Source organism: Talaromyces stipitatus, genomic scaffold, assembly GCF_000003125.1.
Source record: "Talaromyces stipitatus ATCC 10500 scf_1105507295517 genomic scaffold, whole genome shotgun sequence".
Lineage (NCBI taxonomy): Eukaryota > Fungi > Ascomycota > Eurotiomycetes > Eurotiales > Trichocomaceae > Talaromyces > Talaromyces stipitatus.
In genome coordinates this window covers 609,482-636,008 of record NW_002990121.1, presented here as the reverse complement: position 1 = coordinate 636,008, position 26,527 = coordinate 609,482, and the positions used below count along the sequence as shown (strand labels likewise).

Here is a 26,527-nt window from a genome sequence, read left to right as displayed (position 1 = left end):
TGTCAGCCTCTGCTGTTTACTATCATTACGTACATCCAACTTGAATGGAGGCTGAATCAGTGGATTCAAGCAGCAATTAACGAGCGAGTCATTATCGTACGATACCTGATGATTCGACTATGTGGAAGCGGGTATCCGCACCATACAGAGCAATCAGAAAGAAGTGGCCTTTCAGCTTGCGAGCGTAACCTATCACATTGACTAAGTTGTACAACAAGGATCATTCGATATCTTGACAATGATTACGGAAACATCGGGATGTTTCTGCCGAAAGAGGAAAATGCGCAGATCTCCCGCGAACTATTCAGATTCACAGCTTATAAATAGACCAAGTCCTGCACCTTCCTATTCGAGCTCCTTCCTGCAGACGACGTGTATCCAGGGACTATTTCAGTCTCCCCAGCCTCCCTCGATCTCTTTTCTCTTCTTCTTTTCCTCACACATCATACAACGCATCAATTGATTGTTGCATGTTTTATTCTACATCCTTCTCTACTCCATCGTTCAGCCTTTAATTCTATCCGCCTGTGAGGCAGCTACGACGATGCGAGGGGCATACTCTCTCGGCGCCTTTGCCAGTCTCATCGCGGTAGCTTCGGCTGCCTGCCCAATGCTGACTGGCGAAATCCCAGCAGGCAGCATTGCAAACCCTCATCACCTTGGAAGCCGCGCTGACTCGAATGCTTCCGACGAAACAGAAGCCTTTCTGTCCGAATTCTACCTTAATGACAACAACAGCTTCCTCACTACCGATGTGGGCGGCCCGATAGAAGACCAAAACAGTCTCAAGGCCGGCATTCGCGGATCAACGCTCTTGGAGGATTTCATCTTTCGCCAGAAGATTCAGCGCTTTGATCACGAGCGTGTAAGTTCTTGAAATCATATGACTACTTCGATGTGTACTTACGACTTCTAGGTGCCCGAACGCGCTGTGCATGCTCGAGGTGCTGGTGCTCATGGTGTATTCACATCGTATGCTGATTGGTCCAACATCACCGCTGCTTCATTCCTAGGAGCTGCCGGAAAGGAAACGCCCACCTTTGTACGCTTCTCGACTGTTGCCGGCAGTCGTGGTAGTGCCGATACCGCTCGTGATGTTCACGGCTTTGCTACCCGCTTCTATACTGACGAAGGCAACTACGGTAAGATCTATCCATGGTCATAGCAGCCTATACATTTGCTAACTCACAGCAGATATCGTTGGAAACAACATTCCCGTCTTCTTCATCCAAGACGCTATTCAGTTCCCTGACCTCATTCATGCAGTCAAGCCACAGCCAGCCAGTGAAATCCCACAGGCCGCTACTGCCCACGACACTGCTTATGATTTCTTCGGCCAGCAGCCTAGTACCTTGCATACCCTCTTCTGGGCAATGGCAGGTCATGGTATCCCGCGGTCTTTCCGCCATGTTGACGGATTCGGCGTTCACGCTTACCGATTTGTGACTGACGACGGCTCTTCAAAGCTAGTCAAATTCCACTGGAAGTCCTTACAGGGTCGTGCAAGCTTAGTCTGGGAAGAAGCTCAAGCCACTGCTGGCAAGAATGCTGATTTCATGAGGCAAGATCTGTTTGACAATATTGCAGCTGGCCGGTACCCAGAATGGGAGGTGAGTATAAGTTGCCTGTCCTCCGAAGAATTTCACTAACATGAATAGCTCGGCGTGCAACTTATCGAGGAACCAGACCAGCTCAGCTACGGATTTGATCTGCTTGATCCCACCAAGATACTCCCAGTTGAACAAGTTCCAATCACCCCGCTCGGAAAAATGCAACTCAACCGTAACCCGCTAAACTACTTTGCTGAGACCGAGCAAGTAATGGTACGTTAACTTCTCTTCTCCCCCTCCCCCCAAACAACTCCGGGTACAGCTCATGCTGATCATTTTAGTTCCAACCTGGTCACATTGTTCGTGGCATTGATTTCACAGAGGACCCTCTTCTCCAAGGCCGTCTATTTTCTTACCTCGACACTCAGCTTAATCGCAACGGTGGCCCCAACTTTGAGCAGATTCCGATCAACCGTCCTCGTGTTCCTATCCACAATAACAACCGAGACGGTTTTGGCCAGATGTTTATTCCACTCAACGATGCGGCATACTCGCCAAACACCCTAAGCGATGGCAACCCTAAGCAGGCAAATGAGACTGTTGGAAATGGTTTCTTTACTACTCCAGGACGCACTGCCAATGGAAACCTCGTCCGCGCCAAAAGCCCAACGTTTGCGGATGTGTGGTCCCAACCTGGCCTCTTTTACAACTCCTTGACAGCCACCGAACAACAGTTTGTCATCAATGCTCTGCGGTTCGAGCTAGCCAATGTAGCAAGTGAGACTGTGAAGAATAACTTCATCACCCAGATCAATCGCGTAAACAACACCTTGGCAACACTTGTAGCCACTGCAATTGGTGTCAATGCTCCTGAACCCGACCCGACTTACTACCACCACAACAAGACGTCTGATGTGGGAACATTCGGTACTCCTCTGAAGAAGATTGATGGTCTCAAGGTCGGAGTCCTTGCTTCTGTCAACGATGAAAACAGTATTTCCGAGGGACAGTCTCTAGCACGAAGCTTGGCGGATTTGAATGTGGACGTCGTTATTGTCGCTGAACGACTTGCTGGTAATGTCTCAGCTACATACTCCGCATCTGACGCTATCAACTTCGATGCTGTTATTGTCACTTCAGGGGCTAAGGGTCTCTTTGGACCTCAAACCTTCACCGCCGTATCCAACACCACTCTTTATCCCGTGGGCCGTCCCACGCAGATTTTGGTCGACGCTTTCCGCTACGGCAAGCCGGTTGGAGCAGTGGGTAGTGCAAGCGAAGCGCTGACTGTTTCGGACATTGATACTGACCGCAGTGGTGTGATTACTGGTGATTTGAACGACGAGTTTGTGAAGCAACTGTCGGAGGACCTTGCAACATTCAAGTTCTTGGACCGCTTCACCGTCGACGAGTAGACGTTTCCACGATTAACACGAGTAACTTGTTTAGTGATGGCTGCACAGTCGATTATTTTGTATCTTTTAAGTCTTCTTCAAGACTAATTATCCTAGTCGGATTAGCATACTGGCTACTAGTATGGCCTGGAATATACATACGTTAACGATACGAACCGTCTGGTAGATAGTCTGTTCTAATAAGAAGCACCCCGGTGGATAGATAATTGTCATTCATCCTAACATTGGACTCCGATAATAACGTGCCAGTGTTAACCTACCCCAGGTACTATGGACGCTCTCCCATCTTGGGGGTGTTTAAAACATTTCCAGGAAAATCTTCAGGCAAACATAGTAATTGATCAAGGCTTACGTAGAATCAAGCAGCCCCCAAACCTAAACATTATGTAGTTATTGGAGTGAAGTAGGTTTGCCGAGAAATCATCTGGTAAAGAGGAACTTTTACCGAATTGTAGAAGTAGCAAGCCGAGCTACCTCTGGGTGTAATCCAAACCACTTAGTTTCTACCTACAGACATGGCACAAGGATGTCCTTTGACCATCCCGAGGGTTCGTCTTCAGAGATACCTAGGTATAGAATTTAGTGGACCTCGACTGCGATATCGCAAGAGAATAGACTCGGTGTAGCAGCTAAAGTGCTGACCCGTGACCGCAGCAGAACAGAGTCAAGAATATCTGGCTAAAAGGTCAACGCCGTTGTGATAAACCAGTCGCCTACATTTTCTGATTATGTGGCTTATTCAAAACTCAATTCAATAAGGAATAAACGTGGCACATGGCGTGCTTCATTCCATAATCAATCTTGTCTGGCGGTAGATGGCAGATTTGACTATTGGGACCAGCAAATGTAGGGCTAGCTTTTGCTATCGAGAGGGGTACACATTCCCCTTTCAGTAGCCGAGTTAAGACGATCGCAAGGATTAATTATCAGATAAGAGGCTGTACTGACCGAGTGAGTGGTTGGATTTTGACAACACAAAACGACGAAATAGCATCATCTTTCGCACATCCGGGGCCCCGATGGCGTGATACTCTTAGTATCACCACCAAGAAGAAGAAGAAGATATACGTACAGTCGACGATCCACTTTTTTACTCTCTGTACAGATTTTCAAACACCGAAAGAAATTTCGATTGATTCCAGATATCTCAATGGAGTTTATGAATATATAAACGAGGCATTCTGCATCCCTGTCTCGACCTCATCTCGGTATAGCACGACCCTCAGTAGTAGCCGCTAGAGAGTCTCGGATACGTTGGAATAATGACAGGAATAGAGGAAAAGCCAGGGCAGAGTCCCAGCGACAAAGAGGCCTCTCTTACTACAGCAGCTCACCCCATTGATGAAGAGCTCGCTGCCCGCTCCGGGAAGGAGAGATATCCAGGTGAGTTAAATCCGACCGAATATCGTTGCTATTGAGTTGAAAGTTCACTGAGTTACTGACGACAATTGTCGATACAGTCAAATGGTATCGCTCGACCTTCTACAATGCTCTCATCCTGGGAATATGCAACTTCCTCGCCCCCGGAATCTGGGGTGCCATGAACTCCCTCGGCGGCGGCGGTGACGAGAAACCCTACCTTGTCAACACCGCAAATGCCCTCACCTTCTGTCTCATGGTTGTCTCTTGCCTTTTCGGGACTGTTCTCGTCAAGTACATCGGCATAAAATATACATTCATCCTCGGAACCGTGGGGTATGCGCCCTTTGCTGCCGGTCTGTATACCCATAACCGATACGGAACGGAGTGGCTTGTCCTCTTCGGTGCTGCAGTCTGCGGTCTCTCTGCTGGGATCTTTTGGATGGCGGAAGCAGCTATTGCACTCGCGTATCCGGAGCCATACAACCAAGGAAAATTCCTCGGTTTCTGGCTCAGCTTTCGAGTGTCTGGCCAGATTCTTGGAGGTGCCGTCAATCTCGGAATCAACGCAAAGGATAACCACGCTGGAAAGGTATCGTATACAGTGTTTGAGTTATTCATTGCACTCCAAGCCCTAGCTCCATTTGTTGGGCTATTCCTCTCCCCACCGAAAAAAGTGCAAAGAACGGATGGACTGCCAGTTCGATTGAGGATTTTCGATCAAAGTTGGACCACGGAGTTGAAAGAAGTCGCCAAGCTGTTTTTCAGTCGTGATTTCTTGCTGATCGTCCCGCTCATCTCTCAAGCTGTATTCAGCGAAGCCGTCATGTTTACATACCAGGGACTGTGGTTCTCTGTTCGAGCACGCGCACTCGGCTCTTTCCTGTCCGGTATTGTAGCACTAGTCGCTGGAAACGTCCTCGGTGCGTATCTCGACAACAAACGCATCTCCCTCAAGACTCGTGCCAGAACTTCCTTTGTCGCTGTCGTGGGATTGCAAGGAGCATGGTGGATCTGGGGTACGGTTCTCGTCACACGATACCATCACACCCATCCAACGTATGACTGGGTGGATTCAGGATTTGGGTCTGGATTCGCCTTGTTTCTGTTCTGGGTTATTGGCTTTCAAGTCAATTATATGTACCTGTAAGTCATCAATTTGATCTTCAGGCGATTATCAGATGCTAACATGCGCAGATACTTTGTCATCGGTAACCTGGCCAAGGATGAGCAAGAAGTCATCCGCATTGCAGGTCTGCTTCGTGGTACCGAATCTGCTGCTCAAGCTGTCAGCGTAAGTCATTTAACAGATCTGGAAATCGTACAACAATGCGGTATGCTAACCAATACATAGTACGGTCTGTCCAGTGTTGCTATTATGGGTGCTATCGGCGACATCTACTTGAACTTTGGTCTTTGGGCTGTTGCTCTCTTCCCAGCTTGGCTGGTCGTCAAGGAGATTGGAGTGACCAAGGGAGATCCAAAGGTCGAGCGAGAACAGGCTTTGAGAGATTCGGAGTAAGCCGCTTACAAATTTTGTGCTGTATGGCTTGCGGAAGATGGCAGATGCATAATGTGCTTATGCTGAAATGATGTGAATATTAGGCCACTTAGATTAAAAAGAATAGACAGTTAGAGATAAGAGCTTAACCCTAAATGTTTCCGAATTCAGAAATGCAGATATACTCACTTATTAAGCTCGACCCTGGACCAGATCTATCGTGTGTCTGTATGAAAGATTGTTAAACGTGCCAGGGTATCATTGATTACATGTAATGTGGACAAGTCGAGGCAACAAAGACATTTAGCTATAAAATATATACATGTCTAGTATGGATATACTCAATGGACATTCATTGTGGATAATAATACCTATATTTCTCCTTTGCATTTTCTGTCATTCAAAATTAGTATTTACCCTCGTCAAAGTCATCCTCTAAATGCAATTTCCGCGGCAAGCGCTGCGCTATTCTCGGCGCGTCGAAGATATTGCGTGATTCCATAAAAATCTCATCCATCTCTTCTAACGATCTCGCATTCGTTTCTGGAAAAAAGAAATAAACTGTTGCGACAATGGCAAAGTTGATAACTGCCCAAACGATATAATATCTGTAACCGATTGTCTCAAAGCCAGTGGGTGTAACCTCTACAACGACAAAGTTGAACAACCAGGTCATACAGTTGGAGATACCGCTAATCTTTGCGCGTAGATGCGGGGGCGCTACCTCTGTCGAGTAGAGAAATGGGACACCAAGGAAGCCGAAGGGGTAGAACAAATTGAAGGCGTATAGAGCAACCACGGCGACTATGAGGGCCGCGTGATTATCGCTTGTCGAGCTTGTACCGGCAAGAACAGCCATTGAGATACACATGCCCGTCGCACTTGTGAGCATGAGAGGGCGACGACCAAAGCGATCAATCGTAAATACAGCGGCGAGGGCGCCAATAATTTGGATAGTAACCATGGCACCACTCAAAACGCGTGATTCAGTACCTCCCATGTGCAGCCGCTGATCGTAGATGACGGTCGCATAGAAAGTGAGAGAATTGATGCCGCAGAGTTGTCCAAATGACTGGCTCGTCATTCCCAGTGCTAGCCGATGCACATTGCGCTTCTCTCCCATTTTCACAATATCCCAGCGGCTGACATTGTAAACTAGTTCCAGCGACTTTTGAACATCCGCGATTTCGTTACGCACACCTTCGTCATCGGGATCAACATCACGAAGAATAGTCAAGATCTGGCGTGCTTCCTCAGCGCGGCCTTTACCTAGCAGCCAGCGAGGTGATTCCGGTAACCGGAAAATGAATATCATGACGAAGATTGCAAGCGAGGTTTGCAGGACCAAAGGAACACGCCACGATACCGAGCTCGTGTCAATGAAAGAAAATCCCAGATCGATCCAGAGAGAGGCCGCTATACCAACCGACACGAACAGTCCTTCAGTAACGACGTGCGATCCGCGATGCGATGTGCCTGATATCTCTGACTGCCAGACAGGCACAGTCGCAGTTGTAGCGCCAGTTCCGAATCCCTGAACGAGTCGAGCTACAATAAACTGTCCAAAGGAATATGAGGACGACATGAGAAGAGAGCCGACGATGACCAAGGCTGATGCAATGAATATGACTCTTCGCCGGCCCAAGATATCACCCACAAAGATGGTGGACAATGCTCCTAGCATACCTCCGACGGTAAACAATGCGACGACGGTGCCTAACGACAAGGCTGAATCAGTAACAATCTTCTAACAGTTGGAAAGGACAATGCATACCTTGAACATTGGAGTTGAATTTGCTCGAATTATGAACAGTATCCATCTTTGGAAACTGCTCAATAAAAGACGGCATTGTGAGCAGCCCTCCCGCAACAGCCAGGTTGTATCCGAAGCACATGTATGCTGGAAGCACAACCAGCAAGATAGTGGCTACATTGAGGCGAGAGCCTCTGAGGCCCATGAAGGGTGCCATTGTTGCTATTTCTCACCACTGAAGGCGAAGGTCAATTCTCAATTACCAAGAGTGTGGAGAAATTGACGAGGAAAAAAATCAACAAGAGACAAGAAACAAAGTGGGAAGCCATGTCCGGATATAATCAGATCTGTTGACAAACTTTTTCCCCGGCTAGCTGCCTTCGTCCCTGATTGCCCTTTTTTGCAACATACCCCGCCATGCGGTGACTGTACGCCTGAATAATTGAGCGGAGAAGAGGGACAGACGAAGCCAGTCACAAGATGAAAAAGGGTGGAGTGCTGATGAAGCCAGGGTGCCGTATCTGCCGATAACTTTTCCAGCTCGTCCGGAGTAGAGCAAAGTGGAACAATTCGGCCCGGGGAGGTGGATACCTGCTTATTCACCTGTTCGCTAACAGGAAGTTTTATCCTCTTAGGAAATGGTCTGCTGATACTTATATAGTACGGAATCACATCATAGCAGAGCGACATATTCTATTCTCTACAATGGCATTGCTAAGAAGAAAACGAGCTGCAGATGCCACTTACCGATGGCAGCCTTAGCCCTCAGGCTTGAAATGCTTGTTTTTCTTCCGGCCAATCGGAATAAGCAACTTCTGATTGGCTGTTTCAAGTTTTAGGGCTAGGGCTAGGGCTATCTAAGTATTCAGTGCATCCTGACAATCTGTCGGATTAGTCGGTTTATTCCAGGCCAATCCTGAAAAGTGTTTTACTAGGATCAAAGAAAAGAAGTGACTAGCAAGATTGTATGTATTGAGTTCTGTATCTGTCTATCCCTCAGGTTTCAAAGCCAGGTCCTTTATAGACACTTTTGGCGGGGTGATTTGTGAGTCATCAAGAGGGGTAAATTTTGGGGGCTACAAGATAGGGCTTCTGATTGTTCACTTCCTTTTACTGCCTCCGGATATCCGAATTATCTGACACTGTCTTGCTGGATATCCGGTTTATCTAACACAATCCTGACACAATGCTTGTCTTCCATAATGTTCATTCGCCGTAATCCTACTCGTGAAGGAGTAGAGAGACTGGAACGGGGCTCCAAATACGCAGGTAGAGCTGGTTACAATCTCATTAGCAATTCAATCTGTTGCCCCTTCCTCTTTATAGGCTATGGCTAGAGTACTCTGTACCATGTTTGCCTAGATACTTACTTTCCTGTCTTTCGAGAGCGGCGAGTGCAGGTAATTTGTATATATTAGGGGCTTTAGTTGAGATACCTCCCATTTCAAAGATTCCAGGTTGGCGCCCAGAACAAAAAGTAATCAATGCACGTGTTCAGAGAAGCCCTATCTGAAGTTTAAGCTGCCACTTTATGTTATACAAAAACAAATAAGTCACCAAAGCAAACAGAGCAAACATTTCATGATATAAATCACTTCAAGTGCATGTGATTTTACAATTTTACCTCTTTGTCTGCTAGGTATCGCTCACCTTCCATCTATCAGACTACCCCGCTTGGTATTCATCTTCCATTTATCTCTTGAATGGCAACATCATACATAACCTAGGTACGGCAGCCTTCCTACAGTCTTCGAGGCAATTATCAAAGAGGGAGGAAATTTCGAAGCACTATGGGCCAGAAATCAACCTCAGGTGAGTAAGACCGACTCTTCTGTTGATATCTGAAAGCTTGTCATTGGTGAAGGCAGGTCTCTGACACTTTACATACATGCACCTAGTAGGCAAGCACTGCTACATCTGCAAAGGTAGCGAGGAGCTTCTCCTGGAGTGTACCTCGTGTGGCAGATACTGTGACTCAGTCTGCGCATGGCTCAAATGCGAGGAGACCTTGAGCTCGCAAGATTCATCCAATTGGCAGTGTCCAGATTGCAAGCACGGGACACAGCTGTTAGCAGATATGGATGTAGATTCTTCATCAGTCATCTCATTTAATTTCAATGATCCCAAAGACTCGACCACGAAAGAGCCAGCCGTCAAAGGAATTTCCCAGACCAGTGACAGCGCAATTAAGAGCTCTGAGGCTACCCCAAAAGCGACCACAAGCACGACCCCTAAACGTCACCGTACCTCTAAGCCTCCATCGCCACCACAAGTGATAATCGACAGTCCCAAAAAGAACTCGGCCTCGGGCTCCCCCATCAAACGTCGAAAGAAATCTAGCAAGTCCTCACAAAAGCAGAGACAGAACTCAGCAACGCAGACGGATGTTCCAGACGAGATGCGCATGTCGACTTCGGAGCATCCAACCGACGACCTCGAACCCGCCATCAAGACTCTGAAAACTCACATTGCAAATCTACACATACTTCGTACCCGTAATACTGAGCTTGATGAGGAGGTGAAAGCTTTGAAGGAAAAGTCCAATACACAGGAGCAAACAGCCTGGGAGCTCAAGGAATACAATGAGAACCTCGAGTTGCAGGTCGAGAAGCTAAAAACTGAGCGTGCTGACCTTTGCGACAAGCTGAGGGAGATTCGCCGCCTCTCTGGATTCGATATTCTGCAGATTGAGACTTAGAGGCAAGTCTAATCTGGGACGCTACTCCAATTGTCACTGTGTTACAAGTCCTGGCTGTAGCTTTCCACGAAGTTTGATGTCCAAGAAGTTTAAGGAAAAGGACTGGTTTTTGAATGACGTGTTTCGGGGGATATGTCTTTTATTACTTCTGTAGTGATGATGTGGTACGGAGAGATTTCTGCTGTATCCCAAGCGGCATAGCTGTCCTGCTAAAATGTTTTGGCAGTTTCTGAGGACTATTGCAATACGATCTTCTTGTGCATGGTCTCTCCTTGTCTTTGAAGTCTACAAGAATCAAATAGTATCCGAGTCATTGATTGGTATTGATAATGGTCCTAGTGATATCTGCTACCTTAGTTTGGGCCTCAACGGTACTAGGGAGGAGGTGACAGCACTATACTTGCAAAGTATAGAAAACTGTGAAAAGGAGTGACACGAGTAGTGGCAAGTATACTGGGACTTGATTATACAAAGGCTGTGCTGTCTGCTGGATTCCTTTCAGTAATTTGGCCATTTCATGCCAGGATAGAATGTTATCACAGCAATAGATGATCCCAATATCTGCATTTAAAGCTCTATCATTCCCTCCATTGGAATGATCCACTATTGCTAACTTTCACCTAGATGACTTGTAATAGGAGTTGGTTGGAAACATTTACGGTGTTGGAAGCAACTTGTTCAAGTTCAGCACCCAAGTATGAGATAGGATTGTCGATTAATCGAAGGTTAGAAAATACTCCAACAGGTACCGCCTCACTGTCGCTTTGAATAAGGGAAAACTTCAGTAATGAATCTTACTAACAATTATTTGATAGGCATTAGATTATACAAGAAAGGTTAAAGTGATGAATATCCCAGAGAAGAATTGCTCAATGTGAATAACTTATAGGACTAACTATTTCTTTAACTTTAGGACTTTTTCATTACCTACCTTGGTAGTTACTTAGAAATTATATCAAAAAGAAATCATAATTTATGCTTTGATGTATGCTCAAAACTGCTTCTGACATTATAAGTTGTAATTTTCCACAACAAAACGACCTCAGTCATGATTAGTCGTCATGATAGTGCTGAAAGAGTCAAATCTCCTAAACCAGAGAAGAAATATCCTATAGTTAATTTCTTTGTCCAGAATTTCCTGCCTCCTCACTTGTTTTTGATTCATTACTGCAAGGATAGCATCGAAAGGAGGCCCCCATGTCTCTTGAATAGACCAGGACATACAAGATCTTCTTACAGTTCAGCTTGAGGAAGCCCTTTGATAACAGTAGCTCTTCAAGTTACAACTTAATCTTCCTCTCTGTTCAGTATCATTTATCCTTTGGCATCTGTAAGTGTCTGCCGTCATGCGTCCGCAAATGATTCCCCTGCACTACTTCGACAACACTCACCTGCTACGGAGGAGCATGGTCATGTGCTTGACGCTGAAATTTGACGATGATCTCGATGCGGATATGCTTCGAGACTCCCTGATCAGGTTGATAAAAAACGACCGCTGGAGAAAGATAGGTGGCCACTTACATCGAGGCGTAAATACTACGCGGGTTTAAATATGACGCTTGAAAGGCTAACTGCTTGTAACAGTTACAGAATCGTCCATTCCTCCATGTTTTCCTTGTGAGCGAAATCTCGAAGGGCGAATCAGTGGTAGAGTTTAGCAAGGTCCACATTGATATGTCCACGAGAGGTCATCCGCTAGCATCGAATCTGCATCAATCAACATGTTATCCGTCTGCACAGTCCGGCGTCGAACAGTATCGGTATCTCTCTGGTCCCGCCCATCGTCCAACATCTTTCGGAGACTATCTCAATCGAAATCTTCCTCAGATATCCCTTCATGTGGTTAGATTTACCGATGGGACACTAGTGTCACTCACCTGGCCTCATACAATGAGCGATGTATCTGGGTGGGCGGAGATCTTTAGAGCGTGGTCAGCAGTATTAGCTGGTAAACGCCGTCAGGTCCCAAATTTGGCAGGATTTGATGCTGATTTCCTAGAATACTTTGGTACGAGCTCAGGTGTCCCACGCTTGCTGATCGAACCCGCTGGGTTAGTGAGTTGGACATGATTAAAGAGTACCTGGTTGGCATTGCTTGTGCGCACATGAGTTTTTCGTATCGCAATGTTTGTATTCATGGTTCTCTCGATCTTCGCCAACATTATCCTGCAGTACTTAGAAGACAGCGCGCATACATTCAGAATGCCACTTTCCCCTACGTGGCTCAAATGCCTCCCAAGGATATAGCCGGGAAGTGGTTCGGACAAACTGCAACTGCCATTCGAAAGGCCTACAAAATCTTAGGAGACTCGGAGCAACTAATGACTACTGCGAACCTTTTGCAGACGCCAAACGTCCGGAGTAGGTTTCCTGTCCTAGGAGATCGAGCCGGCCATCATATCTTTTTCGTTAACTGGGCAAGCGCTAGGCTTCAGTCAGCTATTGATTTCAGAGCAGCCGTAACTCATCCAACAAACACGACAGAAGCAAAGGCGAAATCAGGGACCATGGATCATAATATGCGCAACAAAAAGGGTGTCGGTAAACCTAGCTATTTCCATTCGGACATTCTGAACAAGAGCGATCTCCATGGATAAGATAAACAGGGCAATTACTGGGTCGGAGCAGTCTTGAACAAGAAGTCCATGAAAAATTTTGACGAAAGATTCACGGTCCGTCAAGTTGACTGAAATACAATACAGGCAAGTTGTCCTCTCGAGCGCAGCGAGAGAGTCAGAAAATGTTAGACAAGTATACCTAGATAAATAGGTACAGAATGCTCTAACCGTTGAGATGGTTATGAGAATATATTCCATATATTGATCTATCATTTATTAAGAACGCTACCACCCATGCTAGATATCATATTCATGCGGAGAAAAACAGACTGCAAACCATGTTCTCATATGCTGGCATTTCCTTCTTGTACAGGTATCAGCAACGATACAGTATGATGACCAATATCCATTATTTTTGAACTATCTCGGATAGGAATTATGCAAAGGATCCTCATCCATATCCATGTCATTATCATTATCATTGGAATGCGAGGATCGTGTAATCTGTCAAGAGTAGAACAAGTCAGTAAGTCAGCAATTGGCCTATAGTATCAAGTATGGAAGAAATGATTAACTTACTACTAATGTCCTAGTAACATTAATCGTATTCAATTTGATTTTTTGTGAAGGGTGATAGGCTCTATCGCTGCCTGAACGAAAACTCCTTGTCGGATCCCTTTGATCGCTTCCATTTGGATAGCTCCCATAGCGCCTGCTATGTTGTTGGCGCCGAAAGAATATTGCAAAGGCAGGTAGTGTCCCAACGACAACAGCTGGATAAGTATTAGAACGGACACTTACATTTGCTTAGAGAGGGGTGTTCAAAGGACGGTTCACCTATCGCAGTCTCAATCAATCCCCAAAGCATCAACCATGAACTCGAGGGTGTGTTGTCGCTCCTAGACTCTATTCCAACTGAAACTGTACGCACAATCGCCATTATCACGCATACAAGTCCTACACCAAACACACCGCCGAGCGCAACCTTTTCCATGAACGGGAGGCGAAGCAGCCAAATCAATTTCCAAGGGAGAAGCATAATCATGAGATCGGTAATCACATCGACGGCGAAGGAGAAGTAGAGACTTGCGACTTGAGCGACGGCATCCCGGTGAGTGGAACATTCACCTACGCATAAAATACGTTAGTTTCCATTTGCTCATATGTCTCATTTGCAGGCGTTTGCAATACTTACCGGGAGTGAACCAAGCATGCATGCTGTGGCAGGAAGTAAAGTTCGAAATCACGCATCCAATGAACATCTTTGTCCAGACAGTTAGCTCAATGAGAATAGCAAACCGATTCGATCAAGGACACAGACCAGAACTGTAAATATCAAAACCGACCACCACCACTTCATTTGATCCGGCAAACCCACAAAAAGCCTTCGATAGAGGAACAACAAACTCAGTTTGACCGACCAAAGCACTATCCAGAAGATCATTGTATTGGCAAAGAAGATTTCGGTAACGTATAACGCATCTTTCATGAGGTTTGCATATAATTCTCCCGTTGATATCGCCGTATCTACTCGGAATAACACCGGTGTCACGACGATATACAATATCGCCATGACAAGGAATGCGACCCATGAAAATAAGCAAATGCCATCTTCTATCTGGAATTCTCTTTTCTGTTGCGTCCATCGAACCGCGAATCTCGCAATCGTGAATGCGGTGGTCATAGCAATGGTTGCATATCCGGTGGAAAGCACCTGGTCCTCGGATACCAACAAGATCGCTGCTGTCGAAGACATTTGGACCTTTCAATGTCTCTTTCTCTATTGATTTCGAAAGATTTTCGTTTGTTACACCCTCCTCCACCACCGGCTCCACCGTCCGCAACCTCGGAACGTGTTTGTTGTCCTCCTATCTTTCAAACCCTTTTCAATCTGCTGGTAGAAGGCGATAATTTCCTCACTGAGCCGCGTTGCAACCACAAATATCCGTTGCACGTTTGGGCGGCGCGTCGATCTAGCCAGTCAAGATAGACTTTTGAGGCCGAAGATCCGTTGCCTATTTTCCTAACAAGTATTTGGTCCTTGTGACAGATAGTTCTGACAGTTCCCACAATGGCGTCCAGCACCAAAGGCCCCTCATGAACATGCTTTCCTTTCGAGACGAACCATAAATTCCACGAACGTGCGAACTCAATAAGACGAAACAACGCCGATATACCCTCCAAAATCAGAACTTTAACATGAAATGTGAAAGTAATAAGTCTCAGACACACCGTTGCGACAGGCAACTTGCAGCAGGACTGCAGAATACTACTCCACCCCCTCCATCACATCCCAGCCTGACAAAATATGCACCCTAGTGCTGCAGAACAGCTAGTACTGATATCTCACACTAAAAGCTGCTAGCGTCAACATCGGTCCATTTGGGGCGGCGATAGTTTCATCAGTTAAGGCATGGATCGGATGTTAGTGGACAGGTTAAGTTGAAGAATAAATAGCATGCTGATAACGGTCTAGTCTGTACGGAGTACGTATTCTGAATCACAAATATCTTGAATTCTCGGACTGTCCGTCATGTCTTTCAGTACTCACGATCTATCACATCCCGTCCTCCGTACCCCTCTTCTAATCCTCGCTTATGCAGGTAGGAAAGTAAGATCTTCAATGTTGCAAACTGGACGTCCCTAGGAGTACGCTGCGATTGCTGCAAGAGGTTTCCGAAGCACCACTCTGTCTGTATTATTTATGTGCTACGTAACTATCAAGAAGTGATCCATACCTGGTCTCGACTCTCACAATCTCATGGGACATGTTTTGAATGTCCGTATCCTGTCACAAATACTCGGTACATCGAGTGTATTTCATCAGTGGCTGGAATCTCCTTTCGCTTCGGGCCGCCATCAATTAGCACTGTCATTATCATTTAGACAGGATCTCAATTCGCTAGTGTTGCACGTGTTCATCTTGACATATTTTCCTACCCCGCCCCTTTCCAAATACATTGGATAATTCGGATCCAGGCGGCAATACAATATGTCTTGAAGACATTTTATGACGAATATACCCAACACAGTTCACGGACAAATACGTGCGCAGGGAGTACGGAGTGCAGGACTTCAAGATACTGTTAACCCGGTTCCTCCGCTGCCGGGGACTTTTGGGAATGTGCCACTCAGCGGTCACTAACTTAGTTCACGCCATAGGCTTCTGAAATCAACACTAGTTACTTGTATTGGTTAGCATAGGCTTAAGAGCGGGAAAAATACGACGATGGAGACGCTCTAATGGGGTCCGTCGAAGCACAGACATGCCACTTTGATACTTAAAGGCCCCTTAACAACGCAAGGACTCGAGACTAGCAGCGCAAAAACGGACCAATTAAGGTATGCTTTCCTACCAGGGTCCATAACTCCATATTATCGTATCTCTTCGGTCATGTAACTGCATGACAGGAATCAAGATCTAGATGCGGCCCAGCTCTATGGATATTGTATTCCACGCAGGTACTCCGTACTGCTGCAAGATTGGATCAAATGATACCTATAATAATACAGACATATTAAGCTCATTTCTGGAATCTTGGAAGTCCACACTTTGAATCTGCGCTTGACTGCGCCGCAATATAGCCCCCGAATCCTTCCAGGTTTACGCAATTAAAGGCTCACCCATCCAACATCTTGATCTACTATGGTAAGCGATATGAAAATAAACCCAGTAACTCATTGCTATACGTAAAAGAGTAGGACGTAAACAAACTACAACTCTCCCCTAGGGACATATGCCTAATCAGGGTGTCCCTCCGCTTCCAGCCAGCAATCTCCGCTGACAAACACCTAATAAATTACTAGGAACGCTTGTGTTTAGTAGGAATTCAATGTTTGCTTATCGTTTTGCAACGTTTATATTCTGTAAGTCTGCCTTCGGGACCTGTCGAGAGGAACATATCATTGTCAATTGTGTTCTCTGTCATTTGTTTCTCTCAAGAGTCATCGTGGGGGTTATCTCTCTTTACGGTCCTAGCTACGATCTTTCTCAATCACATTTTTCTCGGCAGGCGTCTCTTTTGAAACAGCTGCAAAATAATGGGGGTGGCAAGGCTAGTGGTGGCAGCATTGGTGACAGCGAGTCTAGTCACAGAGGCCGTTGTGGCTCAATCCACCGATGCCATTCTGCGTCAACTCCAGGCCAACGGTGTCGATATTACCGCCTTAAACATTACAAGCACAACGGTGCCACGAGCACAGAAAGGCTGCTCTATTCTGGTGAGTTTGTCCAATTTCGCTGCCGTTTTTTTGCAGGGATCACTTGCAGGAAAGCGGCCCCCAAGCCCATACATAGGCTAGTGGCGCCCATGCAGTCACTCTGACCTGATCATGAACGGCATGTACTATCTTTGTCAAGGATACTAGACTCTAGTTACCTCAATCTCTGCGTCTAACTTTGACCGTAATGTTCGGTTAGGACTTTACTGATCCTTCGTCTCCAACCATAGACTTCCGCCCTGGTTAAATTATTTCCCAGTCAAACTCTTACCTCCAGGGAGGCCAGCTTTTCCAATTGGACAGAATCATTCTGGTCTCAACAGCAAGAGGAGGTTACTCCGAAATCAATCTTCAAGCCAGCCTGCCCTATCGATGTCTCGTCAGCGGTGCTCTTGGCTGAATTGTTCTCGTGTCCATTTGCCGTGAAGAGTGGTGGGCATGCTGCCTTTAGTGGCGCATCCAATATCCAGGGAGGTCTCAGCATCGACCTTAGTGGTTTGGATAACATAACTTTGAGTAGTGATCAGACTGTCGCCTCTGTTGGTGCTGGTAATGTCTGGGTCGATGTTTATAACTATCTGGAACCATATGGCCTTTCTGTGATCGGAGGCCGAGTCTCAACTATTGGAGTTGGAGGACTAACAACGGGAGGTATGTTCGAGATAAACTCTAGGCAAATCAAATTACAACCGCTGACGTTTCTTAGGCGGTATATCATTCTTCTCTCAAGAATATGGATGGGCTTGTGACAACGTTGTCAATTACGAGGTTGTTCTCGCATCTGGTATCATCGTCAATGCAAACGTCAGCTCCTATCCTGATCTGTACTGGGCCTTGCGTGGTGGGGGTAATAATTTCGGCATTGTAACTCGTTTTGATCTCAGAACTCACGTCCAGGGCTCTCTGTGGAGTGGTTCGCTGATATATTTACCCGAACAAAGCGATGAGGCCATTGATGCGTTCTATTACTACGGTGTGAACGCTGCTAGTGACTCCAAATCGGCAGTGATCATGAATTGGGCATACACTCAAGGCATGTTTTTCGCCGTTGCTGACCTTGAATACGCAAACGCAACCATCAACCCGCCAATCTTCCAGAACTTCACTGCTATTCCAGCATACCAAAACACGATGGAGGTTCGCACCCTGCCTGAAGTAACAGACATGTTTCAGGTTGACAATCCGGACGGCCTGCGCGAGAGCTATTGGACTGCAACTTTCGCTTTGACCAAGGAAATGATCGCTTACTGTGTTGAGACATTCGAGACTGAGGTAGTCCGTGCCGCCAACGCGACGGGTTATCTTCCTGCCCTTGTTCTGCAGGTTATTTCCACCGACGTGACAACTCAAATGCAAAAGAACGGCGGCAACGCCCTCGGTCTTTCCCCCTCAGACGGTAACCTTCTCCTGCTCAATCTTTCATTCATGTGGGGAGACATTGCAGATGACAACCTCATCCTCAACATCCTCGGCGCCATCACGAGCAAGACAATTGCCTACGCCAAGGCCAATGGGTTGTACAAGGAGTACCTGTACATGAACTACGCCAGCCAGTATCAAGCTGTGATCCCATCATACGGCACAGAGAACTTCAACAAGTTGAAGAGTGTGTCAGCTAAATATGATCCCTACCAAGTCTTTCAAAATCTGGAGCCTGGTTATTTCAAACTGAGTGGCCAGGCACCCAACACGACGTACCCAAGTTAGATGAGATAACCGTCGATTCTATTTAACTACCATGTACATAGTACGCTCGATTCAAAAAGTAATATTATATGCTAATTTTGAAGATAACAAGATCAATGATTTAAAGAATGCGAAATTACCCGGCTTCAGACGCACGAGATTCACGCTCCTAGGTGTACTTTGTTACTCTTGCGGACATTTACTTTATTGTTTCCTCCACGGCCCATGGTCATGGATGTTCGTAAGAGTCGTTTGGCTACCGGTATCCTCATGCATGTATGATCTGAGATATCCGATGCCACCTATGACCTAGGTAGGACAGCAACTACATCATCGATGTCTTGAGTTGCTTCGTTCGAAGTGTGAATACTGGAATCTGAGACATGCCTAATCTTGCCATAGCTTTTCCGGGCCGCGTCATCTGATTTCGGAGCATCTTCCCAGACGTATGTGGCCAGAGATTCATCCCAACAGCTAACGAGTACAGCCCGGCCTTCATGAAATAAACCCTTTCATGACTCTTCGATGACTATATACTGAGGCGTTTTGCAAGATGACTTTAATTGTCCCGCTCAAAGCGAGATGGGAATGGAAAACTATGATGTCTTCTTATCCAAAAAAATAAATAAATAAAATAATAAAATAAAATCTACAACTTACGTCTTCGTGGTTGTTGTGCAATGGATTTTGGAAGTCAAGAGGCCATCTCCCACCAATACATTGTTTGATTTAGAATTGGAGAGCAATTCTAAAGCGAAAGGAGAACTTTGAGATGTGGCCTTAGTGGATATCGTCGAGTGCGAATTCAAGGATCCCTCAGATATTTTACACAAATGAAATAGGATGCTGTTACTTTGTAAGATTTTCTATGTCAACAGAGGATTGTCTAAACGTCCGTAGGTCTTTATACCCTAATATGTTGCAAAACATTCGTCCCAACAATGAATCATATCAGCTCCCTAGATAGGAATTGCCATACAATGACTCTAACATGACTATTCATCTGATGTAGTTCGCAATTTTGGCTCATACTGTAAAGTGACTAATGTTGAAGGATAGGCCCTATACAGAGACTCATTGCGCCCACTTTTGTATTCTGAATTATATAAACCATGCCTGTTAGTTATATCTATTTCATCACATATCACTCTATGGTACCATTGTCCACTCCAATACCTAGGTAGAATCCATCAATATGTCTTCCGAGAAGAAGAATATCATACTCTCTGTCAGCAGAGAGGACTTTAGTCCCGTCGAGGAGTTAGAGGTGAGCAGCACGAGCTTTGAAAGTGCCAAAATCGATAGAAGTCGCTCGGGATCGCTTCGATGTTGATGCACAGTCTCAGCAAGGATTCAAAAGCCACGATGTCTTCGTATCTAAAACAGAACTCGGTACTTTCATTTTTGCAATCATCGAGCACAAATCTTGTCTGGATTTATTCAAAGATGCTATGCGCTTCAAATACCGTAACGAACTTGAACTACAAAGGTGCGAAATTTGTAGCTGGACCGATTGCGGTTGATACCTGTGGACGATTTGAGGATGTAAGTAGGGAAGTTTTAAGCACATCCATGGACATAATTAAGTGGCTACTGTCTAGACATGGTGTCTGTTATATTACCTAGGTATAGTAGAGTAAATTAGACTTTAGGGTACCCCTAGGCAATATTTTTTCGCGATATAATCACCTTCTAACTTATTCCACGCTAAATTTCACGAATAATAAGCCACAGAGATTTTCGGAACGGATCGCCACCTTCTTCATTGTCCTGGGCCTCATCTCCATTCTTGAAATCCGGATTAGAATCCTGTGCACGTCTCCTCCTTCCCCTCGGCTCTCGATTATCCGTATTGTTGTATTTCTTGAGCGTCTCGTTAAACCGAGTTAGTTTAGACTGCGACGTCCAGGGTAGAATATCAAATTCCAGGTCCGCTATCCACGGTTGCAAGATCTGGATCCGTCTTTGCTGTGCATCGATTGCTGTATTGAGTTCCCCATCCTTTTTAGCACCACCAAAACTTCCTGGCCGCTGTTCCACTGCGGATAGTTGTTGTGACAGCGGTGCTTGACGACTGACCTTCCCCCGCGAATCAAGGATAGGAATTTTCGCTATATGCGCAAGAGCATCCAACCTGGCGACTTCACTCTTCAGACCTCGTGGGCCAAATATGTCCCTATTCGCATCCTTGAGTAAACTGTCCGTGCGACTCTTGGATACCCCCGTATTCCCCAATTTGGCGAGTCCGCTAACAGCGGATCCAATCCAGTGCAAGGGAAAGAGTATGGGAACTGAATTCAATATTCCGCCTGTGACATCGAGCGCTTGTAGCGGCGGACTGCTTGATATTGCTTTATTTAATCGGTCTAGAAAACTGAGAAAGACTTCTTGCGGCAGTTTGTAGTCTTTCAACACCGGAGCATAGGTGCGTATGAAGGGAGCGTCAAAAGAGGAATCCACAGCGGGAATTGCTATTGGTTTTTTGATGGGTTGCGGCTGTGTTGACCGTGATGACGATTCCTGTGTATGTGCTGATGTTGACCCATATGCTAGCGACTTTTCAGTGGCTAATATAGGTAGTGGGTGTGATGTTGTATACGCTGGTGGTTGGTCTTCCGTGTTGTCGATATCATCCGAAAGTGAGGTATGGTTGGACATGGAGCTATCGCTTTCCCCGTTTGATGGATATAAATTATATAAGTATGGATTGTTCGATTTTTCGGAGCTCATTGTCGACTGAGGTGATGGAAGTTATGGATAAGCAGGTGGATCGCTGTAGAATGAAATATTTTCATATCTCGGAAGATAGAATGCGTGAGATGAAAGTCAACGTACAATTGAGAAAACTAAGGATTTCTATGAGGAACAATTTACTTAGATCAATCAGACTATCATCGAGACAATCCCCTCATCTTTATACCTCTCAATCCCATACGAAAAGGTCGAATGGATAAAGTTCGATAACAAAAGAACTCGAGGTGAATGGAGACACAAGCCACCCGCTTAACCTGATCAAGTCAGCTGTGCGAGACTCAGCCTCGGCCTTCTTGGCCTTATCGATCCATTCACAAAAGCTCCTTATTTTTGCATGACGTTGAAACTTATTTTTATTGATTTATACGTAGATCAAAATGCAGATTCATTAATATACTTAATATAGAGTCCATAACGCACGTGATGCACTTAGCCCTGAAATGTGTCTCAACAGCAGGCATTTCCCTATATAACTTCTTTCCGATATGGAACAATCGCACACACTGACCGCGATAAACATCTCACAGAATGAAAACGAATTTCGGGTCTCGGTCATCGTTATATCCGACATATTTGTCGTACTTTCCACTTGCCTTGTCTTTGTTGACTTTGCGGCAGTAGAGGACGTTGAATAGAATCCTGTTTCCCATTAGTAACTCGATTCATGGTACCAATTGGGTTAAAATAGACATACAAAAACCAAGCTGCCACCAACAGACTCAAAACCACTGTATGTCCTCTATGGTAATGAGGCGCGTCCTTTGACGGGTAGATAAACGTCGCCACAAATCCGCCGCAATTTGCAATTGCAAGCTGCATGGCTGATGTGGTTGCACGTTTGTAATGGCCAGCCGAATTATTCGAGTTCCATACCAGGACGCAGGGGACACTTGCATACAAACCCGTAGACATGAGAAAGGTCATTCCGTATCCGACCTGAGAGTTGGAAGTATTGGCGATGACGGCGTAGCCGATGATGGCAAACGGCAGAGTGAAGAGCATCACGATGCCACGTAGTTTAAGATGGTCAGACAAAAATGCGACGAGAACTATCAGAACTGTCAATCCATGCTATCTACTTGGGAGTGATGGAAAACATACCAGTAAATACCGTGGCAACTGCATACGGAATAACAGACCACAACTGCACCTTATTCGCATTTGTCGTAAATCCAGAATCCTTGATAATGGTGGGCAAAAATAAACCGAAAGAGTACAGCCCCGAAAGAATAGCGAAATACGCAGATGCCGAAAGCCACATTTTGATATCGGTGACTCCACGTATCACTTCGGACCATTTGAAGTTCTCGTGTTCAACACTGTTTTCGTTAGGCGGGATAGATTATTCATCGCAACGGTGTAGCTTACTTAGTACCGTCATCCCGGGGACGATCATGGCGAATTCTTTCCTGCGCAATTTCACGTTCCAGAGGAGTCAGGAATCTGGCTGTTGCAATATTGTTAGGTAGGCCGAGAGCAGCAATGATGCCACACACGACAGTCTATAACAATGTTAGGCTGAGTTTCGAAAGCGATGAACTAGTTGAAAACATACCAATAAACCCTCGATTATGAAAATCCATCTCCATCCCTCAAGGCCGCCGCGAGGACCGATCTCAATCAATCCTCTAGCCAACAACCCACCAAAGGCACCAGATAAAGAAGCTGCTGTGTAGAACAAGCCAATTCTAAGAGCAAGATCTGACCGTTTATAAAAAGATGACAGATACAAGACCTAGGATGCCATTAGAGTCGGTCGTTGAGAAGCTCTGTTATAGGTTGATTTACCATTCCTGGCAATAGACCTCCCTCAGCAATACCAAGTAATGCTCGAACCGCAACAAACGAGCCAAAACTATGAATAAAGCCAAGGCACATCGTGATTATACCCCAGAGGATCGTAAGGAACGGAAGCCATATTCTCGGGGATGCTTTCTTCAGCACGAGATTACTCGGTAATTCACTAATTGGTCGCACGTCAGTCATATTTTCGTACCCGAGCCAGGAACGTCGCAACTCGCATACCTGCACACATAAAATAAATAGAAAACTGCCAGTCCAATATCGTATTGGTGATCGGTGATGCCTGTATCAGCCTCGAGACCGACAATCTTGGCATTTCCGACATTGGTACGGTCGAGAAACGAGCACAAGAATAATAAGGCGAGAATGGGCAGTACTCTTGTGTGGCTGGTTAGTATGAATGTGTTCGAGAGCGAGAGACGAAAACACACCTAATATCAATCTTGAAAAGAATTTTCTTGACTTCAGGGGAGTTCTCAGTTTCGATAAACGCTGGTGGCGACGAAGGGCCTTTGAATTCCTGTTCTTGTGAAGATATCTCCATTGTGATGGCCAAGTTGGCTTCTCGATCGGGAATGCGATGCTGCTGTTACTGCGTTCTTTCGGTTCGTCTTTTGGCAGAGACACTTCGGGAAGCGATATATTACACTTCCCGGGACAGTAAAAATAGACAAGACGAAAAATAGGGGAGTGAGAGTGGTAAAATAGAGCTTAAAAAGACCAAGAATTCCGGGGAAAGCTGATCCGGGGCGATGAATTTTGCGGAGTAACACACAAAGGGTGGGTACATCGGAGACCAGAAGAGACGCCGAGACTGTGATAGAGCAACCTCAAGAACAAGCACGAGGATTGACTAGCAGGGGTCGGTACAATAGGGTGGCCTGCGCCGCCGGAAGAACAACTGGATTTATCCTCTGTGTTTAGCGGCTTTTTAGAGTAGATAGCTCTCGGTCGGCGGATTATCGAGTCGAAAGTATGCATAATAATGAGATCTATCAATGCGAATTCTTTGTTCTATCTTTTGAAACTGCCTATCATCTGTTTGGACTGTTTATAGTCCATACATGTACATAGATAGGCGCATGTATGTATGCACATTGTCATTGTCGGTTAAGATAGTTACAGGCTCAGGTAACACGGCCTTTGATGGACAAAGACTTCGATGTATTGATATCATTCGCATAAAACATCACATCTGGTAATTTCCGACACGGCGCTGCAAAACATCAACTACTCCATGCTCTTCAGGTCCGGTGCAATTCTAAACTCGGCATCAGTCTTAACCCTAATCTCATCTACCTCAACTCCGGGCGCCAATTCTGTCAGCGTTAATTCGCCCTTCTCCCTATCCACTTCAAACACGCACTACAGGCGTCAGTTAGCCTGTCCAACAAGAATACAGTAGTGCATAGGATACTCACTAGGTCAGTAATTATGGTACTAACGCACTTAGCACCTGTCAACGGCAATTCGCATTTTTGTACAATCTTTGAAGACCCATCTTTGGCGACGTGGTTAGTAGCAACGACGATTTTGGTGTTGTTAGGGTTGGAGACTAGATCCATAGCACCACCCATGCCCTTGAACACTTTGCCGGGGATCATGTAATTTGCCAGATCGCCATTGGCGGCGACTTGGAGGGCCTACAATACCAGATCAGCACTATTACCAGCATACTGATAAACTGCGAACAGCCTACTCCTAAAATAGAAACATCGACGTGACCACCGCGAATCATCCCGAATGACTCGGAACTATCAAAGGTCGAAGCGCCCGGTACAAGCGTAACGGTCTCTTTACCAGCGTTGATAATATCCCTGTTGACCAGAATATCTGTTAGCACGGCAGACTGATGAACGGTAGGAAATGACCCTACGGATCAACTTCATCTTTGGTCGGATACGGGCCCATGCCCAATATACCATTTTCGCTTTGAACCCAAACAGTACGACCCTTGGGCAAAAACGAGGTAGCGAGAGTCGGTATACCGACACCTAGATTAACATAATAGCCGTCTTTGAGCTCCTTAGCAGCGCGCTTTGCAATTCTGTTTCTCTGTACTATTTCTAGTGTCTGTTTCGTTGCCGATGTGCCGTTGTCCGGTTCTCGTAGCTTTCTAATTTCAATGTGTTTTTCGGCTGTTGCAGGGACAATTCGGTTAACAAATATCCCTGGTAGATCGACGTCATTGGGATCTATTGATCCTACAGGAACAATTTCTTCAGCCTCGACAATAGTTAAAGTGGCTGCTTTGGCCATAATTGGGCCAAACGCCTTGGTTGTGTATCTAAGATGACATAACATCAGTTTATAGATTCAATAAGCAAAAGAATAGAATAGCAAACCTGAATACGCAGTTCCCAGCCTCATCGGCTTTCCAGGCTCTCAATATAGCCACATCGCCCGTGATTGCCTCCTCCATAAGAAACTTTCGACCCTTGAACTCTCGGACTTCCCTCTTCTTCCCATGCTCTAGCACTTTCCCATCACTACTCAATCTCACAGGGATCTGTCCCTCCTGCAACAAAGTCGACACTCCCGTAGGCGTATAGAAAGCAGGAATACCCGCACCTCCAGCTCGAATACGCTCCGCAATCGTACCCTGTGGACACAGCTCTATCGCAATTTTCCCTGTCAAATAGTTCTTTTCGAGCGTCTTATTATTTCCCAGAAAGGAAATAATAAGTCGCGATATTTGTCCAGCATCGGCGAGAAGAGCTAATCCCCCAACCTTGGCGACACCCGCATTATTAGATACGGCTGTGAGAGAATGCAAGTCCTGTGCACCACGACGAGCAATGGCTTGAATGAGTGTTTCGGCTACACCGCATAAACCGAATCCTGCTGAGAGAATGGTCGAGCCAGATTTGATGTCTGCGACTGCATCATCGGCGGACGAGAAGAGTTTGGATTCGCTGCGAACGATTCGGGGCGCGAGGGATTGAGAATAGCGTGGCAATGATGTTGTATAGAAGCGACATGTTAGTGAGGAAGTTAGTAGTTTTGAACGCGGACTCAATGTTGTTTTGATTGTGGTTGTCAGGATTGTTGTATGTAGACGCCGACGGGATAAGAGGGCCAAGCGGCCCATTGTTCGAGGTAAATAACTCGCCATGCTGTGAACGTAAAGACAATTCAGATTTATAGGTAGAAAAAGATGCGCATGACAATCTTTTAGATATATATTTATAGACAGAAATTTTACAGAGGAAGAAAAAGATCAAGAAAC

The 26,527-nt window shown here is 45.8% G+C and overlaps 10 protein-coding genes across 11 annotated transcripts, besides 2 other annotated features; 5 read left to right on the top strand and 5 right to left on the bottom strand.

Moving 5' to 3' along the window:
• Positions 1-544: 544 nt before the first annotated feature.
• TSTA_002370 (mycelial catalase Cat1) lies at positions 545-3,118 on the top strand (the record flags this gene model as incomplete). Its single annotated transcript, XM_002487780.1, has 5 exons — positions 545-865; positions 917-1,142; positions 1,195-1,610; positions 1,659-1,823; positions 1,892-3,118. The coding sequence occupies 5 exons, from the start codon at positions 545-547 to the stop codon at positions 2,963-2,965; spliced, it is 2,202 nt and encodes a 733-aa protein (XP_002487825.1). The 3' UTR covers positions 2,966-3,118.
• A 1,109-nt stretch (positions 3,119-4,227) lies between these two features.
• Positions 4,228-5,933, top strand: TSTA_002360 (DUF895 domain membrane protein; the record flags this gene model as incomplete). The annotated part of the gene is made up of 4 exons (XM_002487779.1): positions 4,228-4,348; positions 4,426-5,470; positions 5,522-5,618; positions 5,679-5,933. The coding sequence occupies 4 exons, from the start codon at positions 4,228-4,230 to the stop codon at positions 5,844-5,846; spliced, it is 1,431 nt and encodes a 476-aa protein (XP_002487824.1). The 3' UTR covers positions 5,847-5,933.
• Positions 5,934-6,231: 298 nt separating this feature from the next.
• Positions 6,232-7,795, bottom strand: TSTA_002350 (MFS sugar transporter, putative; the record flags this gene model as incomplete). The annotated part of the gene is made up of 2 exons (XM_002487778.1): positions 6,232-7,541; positions 7,600-7,795. The coding sequence occupies 2 exons, from the start codon at positions 7,793-7,795 to the stop codon at positions 6,232-6,234; spliced, it is 1,506 nt and encodes a 501-aa protein (XP_002487823.1).
• A 619-nt stretch (positions 7,796-8,414) lies between these two features.
• Positions 8,415-8,434: a microsatellite.
• Positions 8,435-9,466: 1,032 nt separating this feature from the next.
• TSTA_002340 (uncharacterized protein) lies at positions 9,467-10,441 on the top strand (the record flags this gene model as incomplete). Its single annotated transcript, XM_002487777.1, has 2 exons — positions 9,467-9,503; positions 9,558-10,441. The coding sequence occupies 2 exons, from the start codon at positions 9,467-9,469 to the stop codon at positions 10,274-10,276; spliced, it is 756 nt and encodes a 251-aa protein (XP_002487822.1). The 3' UTR covers positions 10,277-10,441.
• Positions 10,442-11,622: 1,181 nt separating this feature from the next.
• Positions 11,623-12,873, top strand: TSTA_002330 (uncharacterized protein; the record flags this gene model as incomplete). The annotated part of the gene is made up of 3 exons (XM_002487776.1): positions 11,623-11,805; positions 11,867-12,327; positions 12,456-12,873. 3 exons carry the CDS (start codon positions 11,623-11,625, stop codon positions 12,871-12,873), a joined length of 1,062 nt encoding a protein of 353 aa, XP_002487821.1.
• A 381-nt stretch (positions 12,874-13,254) lies between these two features.
• On the bottom strand, positions 13,255-14,848 carry TSTA_002320 (uncharacterized protein; the record flags this gene model as incomplete). The annotated part of the gene is made up of 4 exons (XM_002487775.1): positions 14,134-14,848; positions 13,672-13,962; positions 13,414-13,607; positions 13,255-13,338 (listed from the first exon to the last, which is right to left on the bottom strand). Exons 1-4 carry the CDS (start codon positions 14,588-14,590, stop codon positions 13,255-13,257), a joined length of 1,026 nt encoding a protein of 341 aa, XP_002487820.1. The 5' UTR covers positions 14,591-14,848.
• Positions 14,849-16,875: 2,027 nt separating this feature from the next.
• On the top strand, positions 16,876-18,897 carry TSTA_002310 (FAD binding domain protein; the record flags this gene model as incomplete). Its single annotated transcript, XM_002487774.1, has 3 exons — positions 16,876-17,055; positions 17,286-17,706; positions 17,762-18,897. The coding sequence occupies 3 exons, from the start codon at positions 16,876-16,878 to the stop codon at positions 18,760-18,762; spliced, it is 1,602 nt and encodes a 533-aa protein (XP_002487819.1). The 3' UTR covers positions 18,763-18,897.
• Positions 18,898-19,356: 459 nt separating this feature from the next.
• Positions 19,357-19,390: a sequence feature (AT_rich).
• An 832-nt stretch (positions 19,391-20,222) lies between these two features.
• On the bottom strand, positions 20,223-21,399 carry TSTA_002300 (uncharacterized protein; the record flags this gene model as incomplete). Its single annotated transcript, XM_002487773.1, has 2 exons — positions 20,223-20,338; positions 20,460-21,399. 2 exons carry the CDS (start codon positions 21,397-21,399, stop codon positions 20,223-20,225), a joined length of 1,056 nt encoding a protein of 351 aa, XP_002487818.1.
• Positions 21,400-21,868: 469 nt separating this feature from the next.
• TSTA_002290 (MFS transporter, putative) lies at positions 21,869-24,029 on the bottom strand. Its single transcript, XM_002487772.1, has 8 exons — positions 23,730-24,029; positions 23,521-23,676; positions 23,284-23,458; positions 23,051-23,230; positions 22,864-22,997; positions 22,597-22,814; positions 22,190-22,544; positions 21,869-22,134 (listed from the first exon to the last, which is right to left on the bottom strand). The coding sequence occupies exons 1-8, from the start codon at positions 23,840-23,842 to the stop codon at positions 22,017-22,019; spliced, it is 1,449 nt and encodes a 482-aa protein (XP_002487817.1). The 5' UTR covers positions 23,843-24,029; the 3' UTR covers positions 21,869-22,016.
• A 409-nt stretch (positions 24,030-24,438) lies between these two features.
• On the bottom strand, positions 24,439-26,413 carry TSTA_002280 (coenzyme A transferase, putative; the record flags this gene model as incomplete). Of its 2 annotated transcripts, XM_002487770.1 has the most annotated exons (5): positions 24,439-24,663; positions 24,720-24,941; positions 24,998-25,115; positions 25,175-25,585; positions 25,644-26,413. In XM_002487770.1, the coding sequence occupies 5 exons, from the start codon at positions 26,411-26,413 to the stop codon at positions 24,529-24,531; spliced, it is 1,656 nt and encodes a 551-aa protein (XP_002487815.1). In that variant the 3' UTR covers positions 24,439-24,528. The 2 variants fall into 2 exon arrangements, with proteins under 2 accessions (XP_002487815.1, XP_002487816.1); XM_002487771.1 differs by having other exon boundaries at positions 24,998-25,585.
• Between the last annotated feature and the right edge of the window lie 114 nt (positions 26,414-26,527).